General features: G+C 34.2%; 1 protein-coding gene and 1 pseudogene across 1 annotated transcript; one reads left to right on the top strand and one right to left on the bottom strand.

Moving 5' to 3' along the window:
• The first annotated feature begins 14614 nt into the window (after positions 1 to 14614).
• Positions 14615 to 15155, top strand: LOC102616920 (peroxiredoxin-2-like; annotated as a pseudogene).
• A 3122-nt stretch (positions 15156 to 18277) lies between these two features.
• LOC102616623 (chalcone synthase 2-like) lies at positions 18278 to 19953 on the bottom strand. Its single transcript, XM_006487414.4, has 2 exons — positions 19640 to 19953; positions 18278 to 19557 (listed from the first exon to the last, which is right to left on the bottom strand). Exons 1-2 carry the CDS (start codon positions 19818 to 19820, stop codon positions 18551 to 18553), a joined length of 1188 nt encoding a protein of 395 aa, XP_006487477.2. The 5' UTR covers positions 19821 to 19953; the 3' UTR covers positions 18278 to 18550.
• Positions 19954 to 20362: the final 409 nt, after the last annotated feature.

Genomic DNA, 20362 nt, shown 5'->3' with positions numbered 1-20362 from the left:
CTAGATCTAGCACACCAAATTGGGTAGATTAACAACCTTGGCTAAATGAGCAATGAGAAGGTCCTACTTTGACTTTAATCATAACCATTTTTAGTTCAGGATTTTAAAGTGTGAGAAAGTTCGAGAAAACCTAGTTGCAAAATTTCGACCCTTGAATTGTATTACTAAATCTCATCTAAAGGTTGTGATTGTAGGCTCACCAAAGTATCATGTAAATACCCAAACTTGATCGCTCAAAATTTATTTATATGAAGAGGAGAGCTCTTGCAAGTTGGTGTGATAGAATTTGTGCTAGATTTTAAGAGAAAGAATGAGAGGAGAGAGAATTATGTGGTGGACTTTAGGGTGAGCATTTTAGGGAAAAATAACTTTTCTATCCCTTTGTTTTCTATTTTCTTGTACTTCATAAAGTTTATTAAACAAGAGTGGCTAAATTTTCTAAGTTAAGGTGAAAGCTAACGCTCAAGGATTCAAATCATGGAATTAATTACTCTCTCAAGTGAGTTTTAAGTTATTTCATTTGTTATATGTTTACAATTTATATTTTTTTCTTTACCGGTTACTTTTATGTTATATCAATTTATAAATCTAGATCTCCTTGGATCTATATGGAATTTTGACATAGTGTCGATACTCCAATATAGTTGTGACACATTACGTACTAGATCCCATATTTATCCAAACAAATGGTTGATTAAAAATTGAATGGCATAATAATTAATTGGCAAAAGAAAGGAAAAATATAAGTACAAGAGAATATTATAACCATAATTTTAAAACCAATAGTGGATCCCATAACCTTAGTATTTTTCTAGATTGGTCTATGTTAATTTCTTTTTCTATAATTAATTTTTTTAATAATTGACAACTAGGTTTATAGATTCCTTGTGGTTCGATCCCAAACTCATCAAGTTAAATTATAACTAGATGTTCTTATACTTGGGAGTAATCAACAACTTTGACTCATGTCAAATTTTTGGCATCATTGCCAATGAGTTTTTATAAATTGGGTATCAATTTTTCTTTATTGTTTCCATTTATTTCCATCTTTATCATTTTATTTTACTTTCATAAAATTCCAGTTAGTGCCCTTCTTTCTCCTTAAATCACAGTATTACAAAAACAGTTGTGAGAAAACTTCATTTTTTCCCAAAAATTCTTGTAGAATAGTGCTTGAACTGAATTGGAACTCAAGTCGTTGAATTGTGGCTATATCAACCTTGAATTTGGAATTTGTAGATTAAATGAACATGAACTTTGGACTTTTAAAATTACCATTAAGGCCCAAAATTTAAATTGATTACCTAACTGATCAGTAATTTTCGAAAGTTGTAAAAAAAAAAAAAAGAGTTCCACCCCCTCAAGGTAAGTATTTCTTTCTTTTATTTTTCCTCTAATTTCATTTTTCTTTAATTCCATTTTTTATTTTATTTTATGCTTTATGATTGTTAATTGCTTGTTCTAAAATACCACATAAATTGTTTATATTTTGTTAATGTGTTGTTATTTTCAATTAATTTGTTTACGTGGCTAGTTTAATAAAACTGCCAATAAATTAAATTGTTTACATGGCTAGTTTAACCCCATATTATATTATTTTAACTTCAGTTAATTAAATTTTTAGAAATTTATATTACTTCTTATTTATAATTTCTAGCTTTTTTATTTGTGCAATTTTTTTAGCTTTTCATACATTATTCATTTGTTTGCGTAACATTTTCTTAACTTAATTTTACACACACACACACACACACACACGACATTAGCATTATATGAAACATTGTTCTTGTACTAAAAGTGGGGATTGATTAGAAGATCACCTTCACCACCCTTAGACATGACTGACATTGAAGCTAATAATTTCAAGAGTAGGGAGATAAACAAGACCTACGAAACCTTCCTGACCATCATAGGACACTTAGAGATTTCATGTATTCTACTGGAATAGGAGCATCATCATGCATAGATTTTCTTCCTGATGCACCATGATTTAATTTCAAACAAGGTATCTTTACTTTCATTTAAGAGAATTTGAGGAAGTTTGTACCACTTGCACCGATCAAAATTGTAGCATGAAGATAATTAGACTTTAAGTTTTTCCTTTTTCACTAAAGGAAAATGCTAAAACATGGTTTGGTAACCATAGGTCAGGATCCATCAAAACTTCGGATGAAATGCAAGCATAATTTTTTAAAATCCACCCCATAGAACAAATTCTTTCAAAAGGAAAATCACCACTTCCACTCTAAAACTAAGAAAGACCCTTTACCAATATTAGGAAAGATACAAGGAGTTACTTAACATTTACTCACACCATGGCTTTGAAATATGGGGGTTAGTGTCATATTTCTATGAGGGATTAACATCCCAAAGTAGAGAAGTGGTTAAAATGATATATAATGTTGAGTTTAGAGACATAAGTCCTGAGCTTTATCAGATTATCTTGACCATATATCAAATAATGCACAACACTAGGTCTATATTTGGTTCTTATAAGTCATCAAGTAAACCTCAGTCATCTCTATTTGGTGGAGGCATGTGCAACTTTAGGGAAGACCATAACCTTCAAGCTAAATTTGCATATTTAGCTAGAAACATAAATTATTGGAGTTAACAAGGATTAATAATGTTAAATCTATTTAAGATATTTCATGTCATGTTTGTAGTCCCGTAAACGACTTTACGTAGAACTATTCGCATTTACTAGGTCTAAAAGAAAGTTGGCATGAAGAAGTGAATGTCACCCCCAATATTTTCAAAAGATCGAATCTTAATCCATACTCATAAACCTATAGCTTTTGTTGGAGAAACCACCTACATTTTAGAAGGAGAAATAACAATCATGCACAACCTTCACAACCACCACCTCCACATCATAATTTTCAAAAATCCTAAGGTTATCCAACTTATGTCCTACTCTCAAGAAAACCTCTTGAAGATATATTGCATTCATTTATAGAAAAATAAGAGTCCATCAATAACCAAAGCATGCTAATCTTGATTAATTTCACAGACAGTGTCTCCAAACTAACATCAGCCCTTACTATTTAGGAAAAAAAAAGTTAGTATCCTTCCCAATCAAAATCGAACCCTAAGAGTCAACAACATTGAGTAATATAGGAAACCAAAATGTGAGCCAAGTCAAATTAGTTATAACCCTTCGTCATGGTGAAGTTGTCGAAGAAAGCACATTTTTAATCTTCATAAAATTAGTAACTAGTCAATTTTAGAGAGTGAGGAAGCATTTGATGAACTTTTAACCCATGAAGAGATAACTAACTCTTCTCATATACCTCGATTTACTCAAGCACTAATCAAGCCAAAAAAACCAAATCACAGTTATGAGATTTATAAAGTTTTTAAACGGGTGAAGGTCAACATTACTTTGGTATATGTGATTTGATAACTCTTGAAATGAGAGTTATCATGACATTTTTAGACTGAAATCAAGATTACTTAGAGTGTAAATGTGTGCTTTTATTGGATTTTTATGATAGTTTGCATTAACATCCATTTTAGTCTAATTTTAGTAATTTTTTTTTGATTTAGAATTATTGTGTGCTCAAATCATATAATAAGTGTAGGTAATTGGAAGCTCGAGGAAAAGGTGCTATTGCAATGGGCTTGCAAAAAGAATGAAAGAACATGGCTGCAGAAGAATTGAAACAAGTCTAGAACAGTGCAAATGCTGCAGCCATTGCTGTAGCAATCTTAGAGCATTAACAGAGAAGATTTTGCCCGAGACATTAACAGATTGTGATTTGGAGTTTCTAAATCTAGAAGATAAACGCCTTAGACTTCCAGTTGCCCTAATTTTCATCTATAAAATGAGTACACACGCCAAGGAAAGAGAAGACCGTCAACCAAGAATAAAAACTGAAAAGAAATATGAGAAAAGATAGAATCCAAGAGTAAAATCAAGGGCTTCGTCAGAGGAGGGTTTGCATATATCAATCGGGAATCCAGTCCTTCTTAGTCTTCTTTTATTTTCTTGTTTATTCTTTAATCATGAGGATGTATTTGATAGTTAAAACTCTGTTGTTCATGTTGCTTTTACAGATTATGAATTAAATTTATTTGTGGTTGAGTGATAAACAATCTTGATGGTTTATTGACTAAATATATGTGCTGCTGTATGTTTGCTATAGCATTTTGTTTTGATAGTATTTATTTCTTTTCATTATTTCAGATGACTACCCATTTAGTGATACAAGCTAAGAAAGACCCATAAAATGGCCTATCATATTAGAACATATCAGAGCAATACTTAGTTTTTATTGGGTTTCCTGAGTTGAGTTTTACTTGGTTCCAAAAGGGCCATGCTTAATCTAAAATTAGTGATGAACTAGACATAAGGATTCACCTTGTAAGGAAATTAGAACCTAAGTGTGTAATGATATATCTTATGTTGGCATAATAATTGGTCACTGTTAGGTTGCTTAAAGATATAAGACATCTAACATGCGACAGCTGAAGGTTCAATAGAATTCTGCCCAGTGCTGTAGCAAATGCTGTAGCAACCGAGCCTAAAATTATAAGAAACAGTTAAAACCATTAAGAGAGTTTAATCACTCAACTACTTTATTCTCATTGGTTTAATCCTTGTGTTTGCTGTGAGAGTTTTCTTTATTCTATTTTATTTATTGCATTTCAGTTATTTTATTAGTTTTAATAGTTGTCTCACTTTAATTTGAAACAATCTAGACTGTTAAGATTGTTGTAGCAAACTTGATAACATCAATCCATGTGGAGACAATCTTAAATACTTATTATTATATTACTTGTTGTGCATACTTGCACATTAACACCAATAACATAAGAAAACGTTACAACAAATTTTTGGTGTCGTTGCTGGGGATTGATTGTTCATTGTGAATTGTGAAATTAATCTTAACGGTGCTAATTATTTTATTTTATTTTATTTTGTTGACAAGAATCCCTTGCATGCGCAAATACAAACCTATTGAATTTCAATTTGATCCAAAAATTGAAAGAACACAAGGAGATTAGGAAGAGGCCAAAAATCTCATTCAATAAGACCAAATGTACTTAGCCACTGAGTGTCTAAAACAACATCATACCCTTCAAAGGGTAATAAATAAAAATCCACAATTAATGGAACTCCTTGTAATTTAATTAGAGTTTGCAGACATGTACCTAGACTGCTAAATCTTTCACCGGATGCCACCATTACATTAAGCTACTTAATTGGTATTAATTGTAGCCCCACCTTTACAGCCAGCTCTTGTCGGACAAAATTATGGGTCCTTCTAGAGTCAATAAGTACTGTCACCACCTTGTGCACCAGCCTTCCTATAACTCGTATCATTTTAAGAATTTTGAGTTCCGACCATGGCATGGAAAGAAATTGTAGGTGCTATCTTAATTTGCTCAACAACTACATCTCCCTCAATCTTCATTTCCATATCTTCCTCACTATCTTCAAAGCTTGCTTGAATTGGAAACAACCTCTTGAAGCGACGGCTAGGGTTGAATTTTTCATTGTATTTGAAGCCCAAGCCTTTCTCTTTTTTGCTCGTTTAATTCTTCAATTGTCATTTTTTATTGGCACACGAGGCAAGCTTGTGGGTTTCGCACCGTGAGATTGAGAACCCCCTTCTGCAGCAATGGAGGACTTGCATATAGAGGTTTCTCTTGCTTTATACAACCGAGCCAACCCGATAGCTGAAGTCAAGGTATTTGGTCGATTGGCTTGTACATCAGTACAAATTGATTTACACAAACCACTGATAAAACAATTTACTTGGTGTGCTTGATGCAGATGCCTGACTTTAGCTAAGAGTTTCTCAAACTTATTTTGATATTCCTCTACACTTCCAGTTTGCTACAACTTAGTTAACTCTCCCAAGAAATCAAGAAATTTGATAGGACCATACCTTGAGTGAAGCCCTTCTTTGAATTCATTCTAAGATATGTAAATTGCTTCGTATTTCGGCATTTAATACCACAATTGTGCATTGCCCTCCAAGTGAAATGAGACTAAAAAAACTTGATCATTAGTAGAAGTTTCATGAATTCAAAGAATTGTTCAGCTCTGTACACCTAGCTTGTTGGATCTGCCCCACTATCAAATCTTGGAAAGTCCAATTTTACTGGTTTTGGTGTATAATAGTACAAAAAGAAAAGAAACTTGGACAAAAAGAAAGGAAGTGGCTTAGACAAATCTTTTTTGTTGATAACTTTAGACCAATCAATCGAATATTGATTAATACGTAATCGATTGAACACTACTTAGAAACGACTCTTTTGCTTGAACTAGCTTGAGAAGTGTTGTCGTTGCTGTTGCTATGTCCTCTTTGGACTCGCTAAGGAGTCAAAGAATCTTTAATGTTATTTTTAGCCGCTTGACTTGATATTTGATCTATCTGTGCATTTAGCCATTCAAACATTAAGCTAATTTGGTTGAGAATTTCATTTGGCTAGTGGTTAGTGACTCAATACCTTTTTCCATTTTCTACACTCTTTGATCTATAGCCAAGCTCTGATACCACTTTGGTACAGGCAAGCTACTTTTATTCTACTTGTCTCTTATTATCTTGCCCTTGCACTTGGAAATATTAATAGTTGGCTAATTCCAGGAAGCCAATCCCTCTAAGATATAACACAAGTGTTTCTTTGATAAAATGATTGATGCTTTCATTATTCAACCATGACTTATTTATACAGGCCAAACTAAGCAAAACAGTAACAAGAATGAAACAAAATAATCCCTACAAATCAGGAATTGGATACTTGACAAACTAAGTTGATAATATCTCAACTAACTTAGACTTATTCAACTGTTACTTTAGACTTATTCAATAGGACCGAACATGACCAATGATTCAATAAACATATCACTCTCGTACCTCAATATATTTCTTAGCAACAAAATCACAAATCCTAACGATTTGGCATAAACCTGATTCTAATCATCCTTACAACATCTTTTTCAATTGGTACATTGTCACAAACATCCACACATTTGTGGTTATGAATGTATCTGACACCATAACCCTAAACCTGGTAAAAGGTGATTTTTGTTATCAATCAATATCTCAAAATTGCAAAAAAAACATATTGATAATGAGACCACTTAAGCATTTGTGATCTTGTCAAAATTTTCTCCAATTCATGAATCCATTCCTTAGCGACTAATGGATCGATTGAGTTTTCAAGTTTATATATGAGTTGTGGTTATATTTGCCTTGGGAATTCGGGGTGGGTCGTTACATAAAAAATCTCAATATTTCCAAATAGTAACGAAAGAGTACACATCCATTATAATTATATGATAATAAAAAAAATCCAAAATGAGGTCATCGAAAAGTCCTAATAATATTATCTATATCTCTTAATACCATCAAATGGTTAAAACCCAAAATAACCATGGTCATTCAGTTGACTGATTTTCCTGCAACCATTTGTGGAAGAAAAAATATAAAATAGAATGAGTGTAAAACTCAGTGAATAGATAGGTTTTGAAAATAAAATTATCTAAAGACAATTGTATCATCACAATATATATATATATATATATATATATATATATATTATTAAACTATGTGTAAAAACATAAGTAAATGTATATACTTTAAATTTGATCGAGTAACTAGCATTTAAAAGAATTAAAATTTAATATTATATCTATATTTTGTGTGCATTTTATAGTCAATTTTTGGGTTAATGGATTTTAGTATTAATAAAATCTGTTAGGACAAATTTACCACCAAAATAGTTTTCATATAATATTTATTAATTGTTGGTGTGTGCAATCTCTAATGCTATGGGTGTTAATGTGCAAGTGTACACAACAAGTAATATACTGAGGTGCATTCAGATCGTCTCCACATGGATTGATGCTATCAGATTTGCTACAGCAACCTTAACAGTGCAGTTTTGTTTTAATTGAAAATAAAATAACTAATAAAACTAATAAACTAATTAAAATAAAAATGTATTAAAGAAAATTCTCACGTCTAACACAAGGATAAAACCAATGGGAATGGAGTAGTTGAGTGAATAAACTTTTATATGAATCCTATCGAGAACTGACGCGACCTTAATCAATTTAGTCCTCAAGATCGAATCTGAATCTGGAATTGAATGGAACCACGACCCAATGCTTAATGAAAGCACGAACATTGGTATATGAGGATGTCACAATCAGCTTTGGATGGTCTGATTGATAAGTCAAGAGTTTGAATGCCATGAAAATCTGATAAGTTCAAAGAGTGTGTATGAACCAAAGAGAATTAACTCTCACTAATTGCATCAAAACTTATCTCTGTTTATTGGTATTGAGTTTGAACACAACTGAAGCCAAAAAGAAACTCCACAAATGAAGCATAGATCCAAGAACTCACTCACAAGATCAGAAACCTGATCTTGAACACCAACACCAGACACAACAATTCAAAGGGAAAACTAGCACTCTTTTATTACTCAAATGATTACAAATCTGTCAAGCTTCGTAGAAGAAATTACAAGCTTTACAAAGAAACCAGAATCACTCAAATTGACTGAAAAACGAAAGAGAAATGTAACTCACACCAGATGCCACAAGTCAGCTCTGTTTATAAAGCATTTCTGAGAATTCCCAGAGGCTGCTAACAAACATAACGAACTTTAAACACGTCAGCATCGATTTTGCACATTGGTCCTCAAACTTAAGTCAATCTGCATGAAAGCCACATTAGTCTTAACTCTTTGCATTTAACCCCTTAAAAACAGAAGCTGGTTCTTCACAATCTCCACCTTGCAGACTTGATTCAGTTTGATTCTTAACCATAAAAGTTGCTTCAAAAAACCATTTTAAGCACACAGCTTATCACTTGATTACACAAAGTAATCACTGTAAGTTAGCCATGATTCCCATCAAGTTTACACAGAACTTGAACTTAGCAGTGGGAACCACTTTTGTAAGAGCATCAGCAGGATTTATATCAGTGTGTATTTTGTTCACTAACACAACACCTTTAGATACTTCATCTCTAATGAAATGGAGTCTCACATCAATGTGCTTAGTCCTCTCGTGATAGATTTGATTTTTAATAAGGTGGATGGCACTTTGATTGTCACAGAAAATGGTGAAAGTTTTCTGCTTTAACCAAAGCTCATTCAAAATCCTACCAAGCCACTTTCCCTCTTTTACTGCCTCTGTTGCAGCAACAAACTCAGCCTCTGTAGAAGACAAAGTGACCACAGATTGAAGAGTTGCTTTCCAGCTGATCAGACAGCCATTCACCATGAACAAGTAGCCTGAGATTGATTTCCTCCCATCCAAATCTCCTGCAAAATCTGAGTCTACATATCCCACTATACTTTTCTCATCTTGCTTTGACCTTCCATACAGCAGACCATGATCTGGAGTACCTTTAAGGTATCTCATAATCCACTTAACAGCATCCCAGTGCTCCTTTCCAGGATCACTCATGAATCTGCTAACAAGACTAACAACATAAGCAATATCAGCCCTAGTACACACCATTGCATACATGAGGCTCCCAACTGCCTGAGCATATGGAACTTCACTCATCATAGACTTATCTTGATTTGTAGTAGGAGCTTGCACTTTTGAAAGTTTGAACTGAGATCCAAGTGGTGTCTGAACAGACTTAGCATCCAGCATATCAAATCTGTCAAGAACCTTTAGGATGTACCTCTCTTGACTGACAAATAGAGTTCCAGCAGCTCTATTCCTTATAATATCCATCCCAAGGATCCTCTTAGCACATCCAAGATCCTTTATTTCAAATTCTGCATTCAACAGGTCTTTGAGCTTCTTGATCTCACTTCTATCTTTGCTAGCAAGTAGCATATCATCCACATACAGCAGAAGATAAACAACTCCACCTGAATTTGAGCTTCCAGAGTACACACAGCTATCATATTTGCTTCTGAGATAGCCCTTGGAGATCATGAATTCATCAAATCTCTTGTACCATTGTCTTGGAGACTGCTTTAGTCCATAAAGAGACTTGTTTAAATGACAAACATGATCTTCCTTTCCTTTGATTTCAAAGCCCTCTGGTTGTGTCATCAGAATTTCTTCCTCAAGCTTCCCATGTAGAAAAGCTGTCTTCACATCCATCTGATCAAGCTCCATATCAGTCAGAGCTACCATTGACAGTAGCATCCTTATGGAGCTATGTTTAACCACAGGTGAAAAAACCTCAGTGAAATCCACACCTTCCTTTTGTGTAAAACCTCTAGCAACTAATCTAGCCTTGAATCTTGAAGCTTAAACTCCTGGAATTCCTTCTTTTCTTTTGAAAATCCATTTACAGCTTACCAACCTTCTGTTGCCTAGATTTTGAACAAGAGTCCAAGTCTTGTTTTTGTTTAAGGAATCCATTTCTTCTTCCATAGCTTTGATCCAGTTGCTACTGTCACTACCTTTCATAGCTTCTCTGTAGCTTGCTGGTTCTTCAATAGTTATTTCCTCTGCACTGTTAAGAGCATAAGCTATCATCCCAACATATGCATATCTGGAAGGTGGTTTTGTATCCCTTCTTGCTCTGTCCCTTGCTAGTTGATAGTCTTGTAGCTCAACCACTGAAGTTCTTAGATTATCCACTTCAGACCTTTCTTGAAGATCTTCTGTTGCACCTATGTCTTGACCCTCTCTGTCACTGCTACTAGATGACTCCACCTCAATTCTGGAATCCTTCCTTATTGCAGCTTCTTTCATTGATTCATCAGTATAAGGGCTGAAGTCAAAGACAGCAGAGTCATTGTCCTCTAACATAGATTCCTCATGAAATGTAACATCTCTACTGATGATACATTTATGAGTGGCACCACACCATACCCTATACCCTTTCACCCCCTCAGGATATCCCACAAAGACCCCCTTCAGAGCCCTTAAATCTAGCTTTCCTTGCTTCACATGCACATAGGCTGTACATCTAAAAATTCTCAGATGTTTGCAGTCTGCAGATACACCAGTCCAGACTTCTTCAGGAGTCTTGAACTTGAGAGCTGCAGAGGGACTCCTATTAACCAAGTAACAAGCTGTAGTTACAGCTTCAGCCCAGAAGCTTCTTGGTAGCTTGGAGTTTATGAGGAGGCATCTAGTCTTATCAATGAGAGTTATGTTCATCCTCTCAGTTAATCCATTTTACTGAGGGGTGAACCTAACAGTCTTGTGTCTGGAGATTCCATGCTTCTGACAATACTCATCAAACTCTTTATTACAAAATTCAAGCCCATTATCAGTCCTTACTGCTTTCAGCTTCACCCCTGACTAATTTTCTACCAGAGCTCTCTATATCTTGAATTTCTCAAAAGCTTGATCTTTAGTCTTGAGAATGTATAACCAGACCTTTCTTGAGAAGTCATCTATGAATGTTACAAAGTATCTGCCACCACTTAGGGATGACACTTGAGCAGGCCCCCAAAGATTAGAGTGTGCATAATCCAATACAGCTTTAGATTTATGCAATCCCCTTTCAAACTTCATTCTGTGGGCCTTCCCAAAGATACAATTCTCACAGAACTTCAGCTCTTCAACCTTATCTCCACATAACAGCCCCCTTTTGCTCAGTTCTTGTAAGCTTTTGGCACTCATGTGTCCAAGCCTTAGATGCCACATCTTGCCTTTATCTACATCAGAACTAGCATGCAATGCAGACAACACAGGTACTGATGACCCTTCCAACACATACAGTCCATTATTCTTGACTCCCTTCATTACTATACTGGAGTTTTTCATTACCTTTAAGCCCCCATGGTCAGACTTAAAGACATAGCCTGAGCTATCTAACATGCCTAAGGATATCAGATTCTTCTTTAATCCTGGTACATGCCTAACATGTTCTAAGGTTCTTGTCATTCCATCATACATTCTGATTTTAACAGAACCTATACCCATAATTTTACAAGCATTGTGGTTTCCCATTAAGACTCTACCTCCATCTGTAGTTTCATACTCATGAAAGAGGGTTTTATCAAGACTCATATGGAAAGAACAACCAGAGTCTAGAACCCACTGACCTTCAATCTTTCTATTTGATGCCACCAGTAAGTCTGCACTTTGATAACCTCCATAAGATGATTCATCAGATACTACAGCAGCATCTCCTGATTTTTCTTTGCTGTCTCTCTTCTTCTCAGCACAGTCCCTGATGTAATGGCCTGTCTTCTTACAGTAGAAACATTTTCTTCTTTTCATCTTTTCTTTCTCAGACTCATCTTCTTTCTTAAACTGGTTCTTGTTCTTCTTTTTCTTCTTATCTTTCTTCTTCTCAGCTTTTGCCATCAACCCTTCACCAGGGTTTTGATCCAGATCTCCAGAGTGCCTTTGTATTTCTTTTGAACACAAGGAGGCCTTCACATCTTCTAGTGTGAGAGTTGTCCTCCCATATAGCATGGTATCTACAAAACCCTCATAGGATTTTGGCAGTGAACTCAGCAAGAAGAAGGCTTTATCTTAATCACCTATCTTGATGCTTTCCACTCCTTCAAGATTAAGAATGATCTTGTTAAACACATCAATATGCTCCTGTATTGACACACCTTCCTTCATAAAAAATGTATACAACCTTTTCTTTAAGAAGAGTCTGTGAGCAAGTGATTTCTTCATGCATAGAGCCTTTACTTTGTTCCAGATACCCAGAGCTGTTTTCTCCTCTGAGATTTCTCTCAAGATTGAGTCACTTAGACTCAAGATCAGGGTACTGTGGGCTCTATTGTGGATCTGCTTCATCTTTTCATCAGATCTTGAACTTCCAGCAATTTCTGGATCTTCTTCTTCCAAAGCTGACTCCAGTCCTTGATGAACAAGAAGTGCTCTCATTTTCATCTTCCAAAGTGAAAAATCACCACTAATGGTGAATTTCTCAATCTTGGGTTTTGGAAGTGACATTGTTGCGATCCCCCTAGGGCTCTGATACCACCTGTTGAGTTTGAACACAACAGAAGCCAAAAAGAAACTCCACGAATGAAGCAAAGATCCAAGAACTCACTCATAAGATCAGAAACCTGATCTTGAACACCAACACCAGACACAACAATTCAAAGGGAAAACTAGCACTCTTTTATTACTCAAATGATTACAAATCTGTCAAGCTTCGTAGAAGAAATTACAAGCTTTACAAAGAAACCAGAATCACTCAAATTGACTGAAAAACGAAAGAGAAATGTAACTCATACCAGATGCCATAAGTCAGCTCTGTTTATAAAGCATTTCTGAGAATTCCCAGAGGCTGCTAACAAACATAACGAACTTTAAACACGTCAGCATTGATTTTGCACATTGGTCCTCAAACTTAAGTCAATCTGCATGAAAGCCACATTAGTCTTAACTCTTTGCATTTAACCCCCTAAAAACAGAAGCTGGTTCTTCACAATTGGATACAAGTACATTATATGCGGTTGGTTACAAGAATTTTTGGAAATAAATCTTAAACCAAAATCAAATCAGAATTTGAATCTAAACAAATAGGAAAGAATCTAAATCAAATCAAGATCCTAATTGGCTTAAATGCATTTCATCAATTAAAATGGAAACTAGGCAATTAAAATAGAAATAACAAATTTGATTATCTAATAGCCTCCTTAAAAAACGGAAAAGTATCCAAAAAAAGGGAAATAATATATTATCCCACCATAATGTGCAAGTCAACTTCCTATTTTATGGAAGTGATTATTTGGAAACTTCAAGAGCCTGAATCATGCATTCATCATGTGGGATTCCTTCAACGGACCTCCACGAATTTGATTGAGCCCAAGTTGCTTGAATCAATCCATTAAATACTTCTTTGAATTTCTTTGCTCGAGGTCTTGTAACGGGTCCGACGGGAATTTGAATAGGATCTGAATATATCTCATCCCATGCGCTTGTGATAGTTTTATCTTCAATCTCATCCAACTCACTTAATGGCATTAACTATTTTTTCAATTACAGTACCGTTGCTATAACATTTACTACAACACTAGGCAGAATCTCTTATGCATCCTCAACTATTGCCTGTTGGATATGTTATATCTAATGCAACCTAACAGTCAACATTAAATATAAAATTAAACGATCTAGATTATATTTGCCCTACAAAGTGAATCCCTATGTCTAGTTCATCACTAATTTTAAATCAAGTCACTACTAGAAAAATAGTCTTTACTGATACTTGTCTTTTGACACTTTATTTAAAAGTATCAGTATATGCATATATTTGGATCATTTTCCTCGTTTAACAGATATGTATCACTAATTACTAATACTGGAGTATCAATAGCTTTAGTAATAGCGATCAATGATGCTTAGGTATCAATAATTAAAAATTATCATTTTAATTTTGTTTTAGTCCGAATTCAAACCCAAGACCTCTTAAACCTAAAGCTTCTACATTGAATCAAAAGACCACTAGGCTACGAATTATTTTTAATTTTTTTAGAGTTGTGCTTTTTGAGTGGATAAAAACAAAACAAATGGACAAGTCTTATCTTATCCAAAATATAACTTTTCAACTCCCTCTACCAAAGTATTCGTTCCCTCCCGAGCTCTCTAGATCTAAAAAATCCCTAACATCCAAATTGTCAAAAAGTGCTCCTCAAATACAAAAAAGCTCTCGCCCTCCAGTGGCAATCGTGTATTTAATCACAGGCGTAGATCAGATTCTATCTCTAAATGGCTCCTATCGCAGTCAGTGACCCCTTGCCGGACGGTACTCTCGCTTACTTCGACGAACAAGATTAGTTGCAGTAAGTGTCCATACACTCGCTCGCTGCCGGTAAAAAGGTCATCCTCTTTGGCATCCCCGGTGCTTTCACTCCTACTTGCAGCTTGAAGCATGTGCCTGGATTCATCGAGAAGGGTGATGAGTTGAAGTCAAAAGGCGTCGATGAAATTCTCTGCATAAGCGTTAATGACCCATTTGTAATGAAGGCATGGGCCAAAACATTTCCTGAGAACAAGAGCGTGAAGTTCCTGGCTGATGGCTCAGTAAAATACACCCATGCTTTGGGGCTTGAGCTTGACCTCAGTGAGAAAGGACTTGGCACCCGATCAAGGAGGTTTGCTCTCTTGGTTGATGACCTCAAGGTGAAGGCCGCAAATGTTGAATCTGGTGGAGATTTCACTGTCTCCAATGCCGATGACATCCTCAAGGCTCTTTAAATTTGCAGTTCCATCCCAGATGCTTAGTGTTAATTGAGTTATTACTTCCTTTTGCTGTGTTATGCTTAAGATGAATATAAACCAGTGGATCTCGAATATTGTAATGTATGACGCGAGAAGTCTTTTGTTTAAACTGTTGTTCATCTTTATCGGAAAAAAAAAATTGTCAAAAAGTGCTCAACCATGATCCTGTCAAACCAATGGCACAGGTTCACCATTTGCCTTCAAAATCCTAACTTCTTATTTCTTTTCTTATTTTATGATTTGGGGTCTCTCTTATTGTCATTAGATGTTGAGTTTTTTTTTGTTTTAATTGTTCTTTTAGGTTTAAATAAGTGATTTGGAGAAGAGCTTCTATGTTTCTTTGGCTACTTGGAAGAAACTAGAAGGTATTGTTTCTTTGGCTACTTGGAAGAAACAAGAAGGTAAAGATTTAGCTTTTATTGTGTTTTTTTCTCTGCTACTTTCTTTTCTTTTATTGGCACCAAATAGCCTTCATTATATCTACTTTGGAAAATATTGTGTTTAGGGTGATCGTCACTATAAGGTTAACTTTATTTCGCTGATGAACGACAATAAACATTTTTCATACTAAAACCCTAAAATTTTCTAATTTGGGAATTCTTAAGAGCAGCATGATTATGCTAAAATTGATGGTTTATATTGGTTCATAGTGGTTCTATGTTGATATAACTTATTGCTTATTAATCATTTGTTCATGTGTTATTAGTTTTTTTTTTCAAAAGCAATCTTTTCATTTTTTTTTGCTGTTATTTTTTAGTTTTGTTCATATCAAATAGATTTCAATTTTTATTTGCTATAAATAGTCTCATCGGATGATTACTTACAAACTATCAAATAGATGCTTTTACAAAGGAAAAGTTTGAAGTATGTGGCTTAGGTTGAGAAATGAGGTGTCTTTATCATTTCTTTAATGGATTTGTTTACAGGGCAAAACATAATTTTGTTTCTTCAGTTCATTACTAAGGCAATATTAGATTTGTCTTATTTATATTTATGTTCATAATACGGCAATATCTACTTCAGTTGTTTAATTTTTCTTATTTATATTTATATGATTGATGGCCAAAATCATAAGATTGTTTATAAGTAATGATTTTGGAATGAACTCTCAAATTATTGAAATATTTTGTCCAAACTTTATCATATGTTTGAAATAATTAAAGTTAAATGTGTATGTTTCAGTTCTGGAAATTTTGGAATGAATTGGGTCTATAACTGATTTTTAATCGATTTTTCAAAATGGTTGGTTGCTGTCCAATCTTTCATAAATTACTCATGTATCATGTTTGGTGGTGCAAAACAATAGTCTAAACATGTCTGAATGATCTGAAATTTGGAGAAACTAAAGTTCTATATGCATACTTCAAATTTGAAAAAGTTCTTTTGACATAACTATTTATTAACTTTTGATCTTGCAAAACACCAGCATAATAATATCAAAATAACCTCAAATTTTAATATGTTATTCATTCATATGTGTTGTTAAAAACTGGAAAATATCAATCCAATGTATTAAGTATCTTAAATTTTATAAATATGTATTTAAGTACCAATTACTACTGTAGTTGGAGCCCAAAAATGAATGGTTTTAGGACCAGTCGGGTGGTTCCAGAAAGCTAGGAGCTTGTAAGCTATTCTTTTTAATTGAACTAATTTAACTTAAATATTAGCTCGATTATTGATTTCTATGGTTTGCAATTGATTTGAGTTTGACATTCTTGTTTTGTGTTGGTTTGAGTTTGACATCTTAGTTTAAGACTTTGAAGGCTTCCAAGAAATGATTTTGGATGATGAGCATATGAGTAATAGTTGGAAAATTAATTTACTGTATCAAATATATACTTAGTGTAGAATATTAATTTTAAGAACTATCGATTATTCCATGAATATTCTAGTAAATGGTTATGTTATATAAGCATGTCTTAATATATAATAATTATATTTTGAAGTTTGTTTTTTTTTTCCCTTTCTAGGTTTAGGAAAAATGTTTAAAGTGATTTTGGGTTATGATGTCAATCAAGTTAAAGCAACATTACTTGTGAGTGGAAATATATAATGATTATATTTTTATTTTACTTTTTTTATCTTCTTAAAGTTTTATAATTAGGCAAAATTAATGAATACTTAATTACAATTTAGGGTGATATTCTTTAAATGGTTCACATGAATAGATTTAAGTAGTATAATAAATCTCATACTCACTTATGAAGGCTTAACAAAGTTTGCAAATATTATTTCTTTTAGTAGTAATAATTTTGGATTGAACTCTCAAATTATTGAAATATTTTATGTCCAAACTTTATTATGCCTAATATAAATATGGAGATTCATAGTTATTTTATGCCCAGTTTAAGGAAACTGCAGTTTGAGGACTTATTTTTTGCCTTGTTAAATAAGCTTTTAGAATGAATAAATTGAGGAAATGAGTGGTGAAAGTATAATAGAGCATAATAGAGCATTTGTGATAGCTTTTAACTATGCACAAAAATCATTTGGCATATGTAGATAGAGTAACATGCTTGTGCTGAAAGTAGATATTATATTGAAAACTTCTTGTCTGCTATAGTTTGCTATATATATAACCTTTACCAAAAGAGAATAATTGAGTTTATTTATAAATAGCTTATGAGTATTTTTTTCTTTTGATTAAAATAGTTTTATTTATGTTAATTGTTGTTTCTCTAATGGCTAGATATTGGCAGCCAATTTTTTTTTTCTTTTCCATGTATTCATATGCAGATTTGATCAATGTGTTTGAGGTGTTTATTCCTCAACTTCACTTATATCCTAACCCATACAGTCTATTGAATGGAGAAGAGATCGAACAATTCTTGTCTTAAGATGTTAATGGTTTTTTGAAGTATCGTTTTTTTTAAATATAATTTTCTTTTGGATTTCTTTTTTCCTAGAGTCTCCTTCTATGTTGTTCTTAGCGCTATGACTTGTTTAAGCTTCAAGCGTAAGGCATATTATGTCCCTCCGAAATCGATAAATCATTTACTCTTTTTTATTTAATAAAATCCGTCGGCATGTCGAGGTTCATCCAACCGAAAAAAAAACAAAATTCACTATAAAACTGCTTCTACTTTTAATTTGTGCAGCTATAGAAAGAAAGTCAATTTCCTTCACCAAATATTTTACGCAAACACTGCGTATCGACTGTTTGATATTCCATTTCCTATCAAATAGAAAAAATAAATATTACAATTACAATCTTGTAACAGACATAGACCAATATAGTTCGACAAACCAATAAGAACATAAAGACGTACGAGGAACAATTAACAAAACTATTGCACCAGTATTATTTTTCCAGAATACCTCACCAAACATGCATAAATAGATTTGATTTGCTCTATCAAGAGTAACGCAATAACGGAGCCAACACAGAGAGCACATTGATGATCATCAATTGGTGGAATCTATTGGAATGCTGCGCAAAACAACCGTTTCCACCGTCAGCCCCGGTCCAAATCCAAACAAAACACCGCAATCCAATCCCTCACCGGAGGTGGCTTTCGTTTCCTCCAAACTCTTCTTCCTCACCTCATCGAGAATGAAGAACACTGATGGCGCCCCCAAATTTCCAAACTCGCTTAGCACATATCGACTTGCCGAAAGCTTATCCTTTCCCAGTCCAAGATTTTTTTCAACTTGGTCTAAAACGCCTTTGCCACCGGGGTGGACTATGTAAAACAACGAGTTCCAATCACTGATCCCAATCGGACTCATTGCATCCGCTAAAAGCTTGTCTATATGCTTCCCAATTGTCACAGGCAAATCTTTCGATAAATAATAATCCGTCCCCATTTCTTTCAAGTGACCCACGATATAATTTTCAGTGTCGGGGACAGTCGTCTGTGTGCAAGATAAAAGCTGGAATAGTGGACGTTCACCATTGGAGATATCAGGATCTGCACCAATAATTGCAGCCCCAGCTCCATCACCAAAAATTGCCTGCACAACCAAGATGTCCAAGTGGGTTTCTGAAGGTTCATGAAAATCCAGAACCTTGATATCAGAACACACTACAAGAACTCGAGCTCCAGGATTGTTCTCCGCAATATCTTTGGCAAGTCTGAGGACTGTCCCTCCCATGTAACATCCTTGGGTATAAATCATGAGTCTGTTAACGGACGGTTCAAGACCGAGAAGCTTCATCAGACGGACGTCCGCACCAGGCATGTCAACGCCATAAAAGGCACTGAATATAAGGTGAGTGATCTTCGATACGGGCTGTCCCCACTCTTTGATGGCCTTCAGGGCTGCTTCTTTACCGAGCTTTGGTACTTCATCAATCAGCATAGCATGACGAGCATCCAAAGACGGGGTCTTGTAACAACACATCTTAGGATTTTGTTTTAGGATATCTTCAGTAAGATATAAATAACGTTTTTTAATTGATGATCTGTCGCCTGTTGATCCAAAAAAGCATTGATTAAATAACAGAATAAAGAGCTCTCTAATTAAATTGAATATTTATAGATGCCTGCTTACATATGCGCTTGAATTTCTCTTTCAACTCGGTCTTGTGCTCACTATTGGTGATACGAAAGAAGAAATCAGGATAATCGGCTTGGTAGAAACAGTTTGGAGGAGTTGCTGTGCCAATGGCTAGTATCATTGCTGATGGTCCCTGAGATGTGTAGGTATCTTCATTGATTTCCACTGTCCCCATGTATGGCACAGCCTGGAGTTGCTGCTTTTTTTTTTTTTATCCCCGTCTTAAGGCTTAAAAAAATGCGGGAAGGCGAAGACTGGGGGATTTGAAATAGACAAGTTATTCCTTTGTATCTATGGACCGATTACAATGCTATTTTAGTTGATATATATAGAGGATACCAATTATACAAATCGGCATCTTTTATAATTTTTTTTTGGTACCTAAACGTGGGAAGCAATATAATATAAAATTGGAAGAAAATTTTCGTACAAATAACTGCTACATTAATTGAAAGCCCACTCTTCTTTCCTTGAATTATTCAAAGTTTGATATTAGAACATAAAGTCAGGGAGACGCGATGTTTCTTACACCTCAAAATGGTTAATTTTGAGATTATCCCAAAAATTCAAGAAAATAATTAATTTTCTTTTTAAGACCATCCTAAAAATTCTTTCCCATAGACTTAGAATGTGTTTGTTTTTTAACTTAATGACCTAAAATGATTTAAATTAATTAATTACGTTAATTAGAGATTTTTTTTTTTGTTTTTATAACTT

This window comes from Citrus sinensis, chromosome 8 (genome assembly GCF_022201045.2).
Source record: "Citrus sinensis cultivar Valencia sweet orange chromosome 8, DVS_A1.0, whole genome shotgun sequence".
Taxonomy (NCBI): Eukaryota; Viridiplantae; Streptophyta; class Magnoliopsida; order Sapindales; family Rutaceae; genus Citrus; species Citrus sinensis.
The sequence above is the reverse complement of the archived record's forward strand: the minus strand, read 5'-3'. Positions and strand labels throughout refer to the sequence as shown.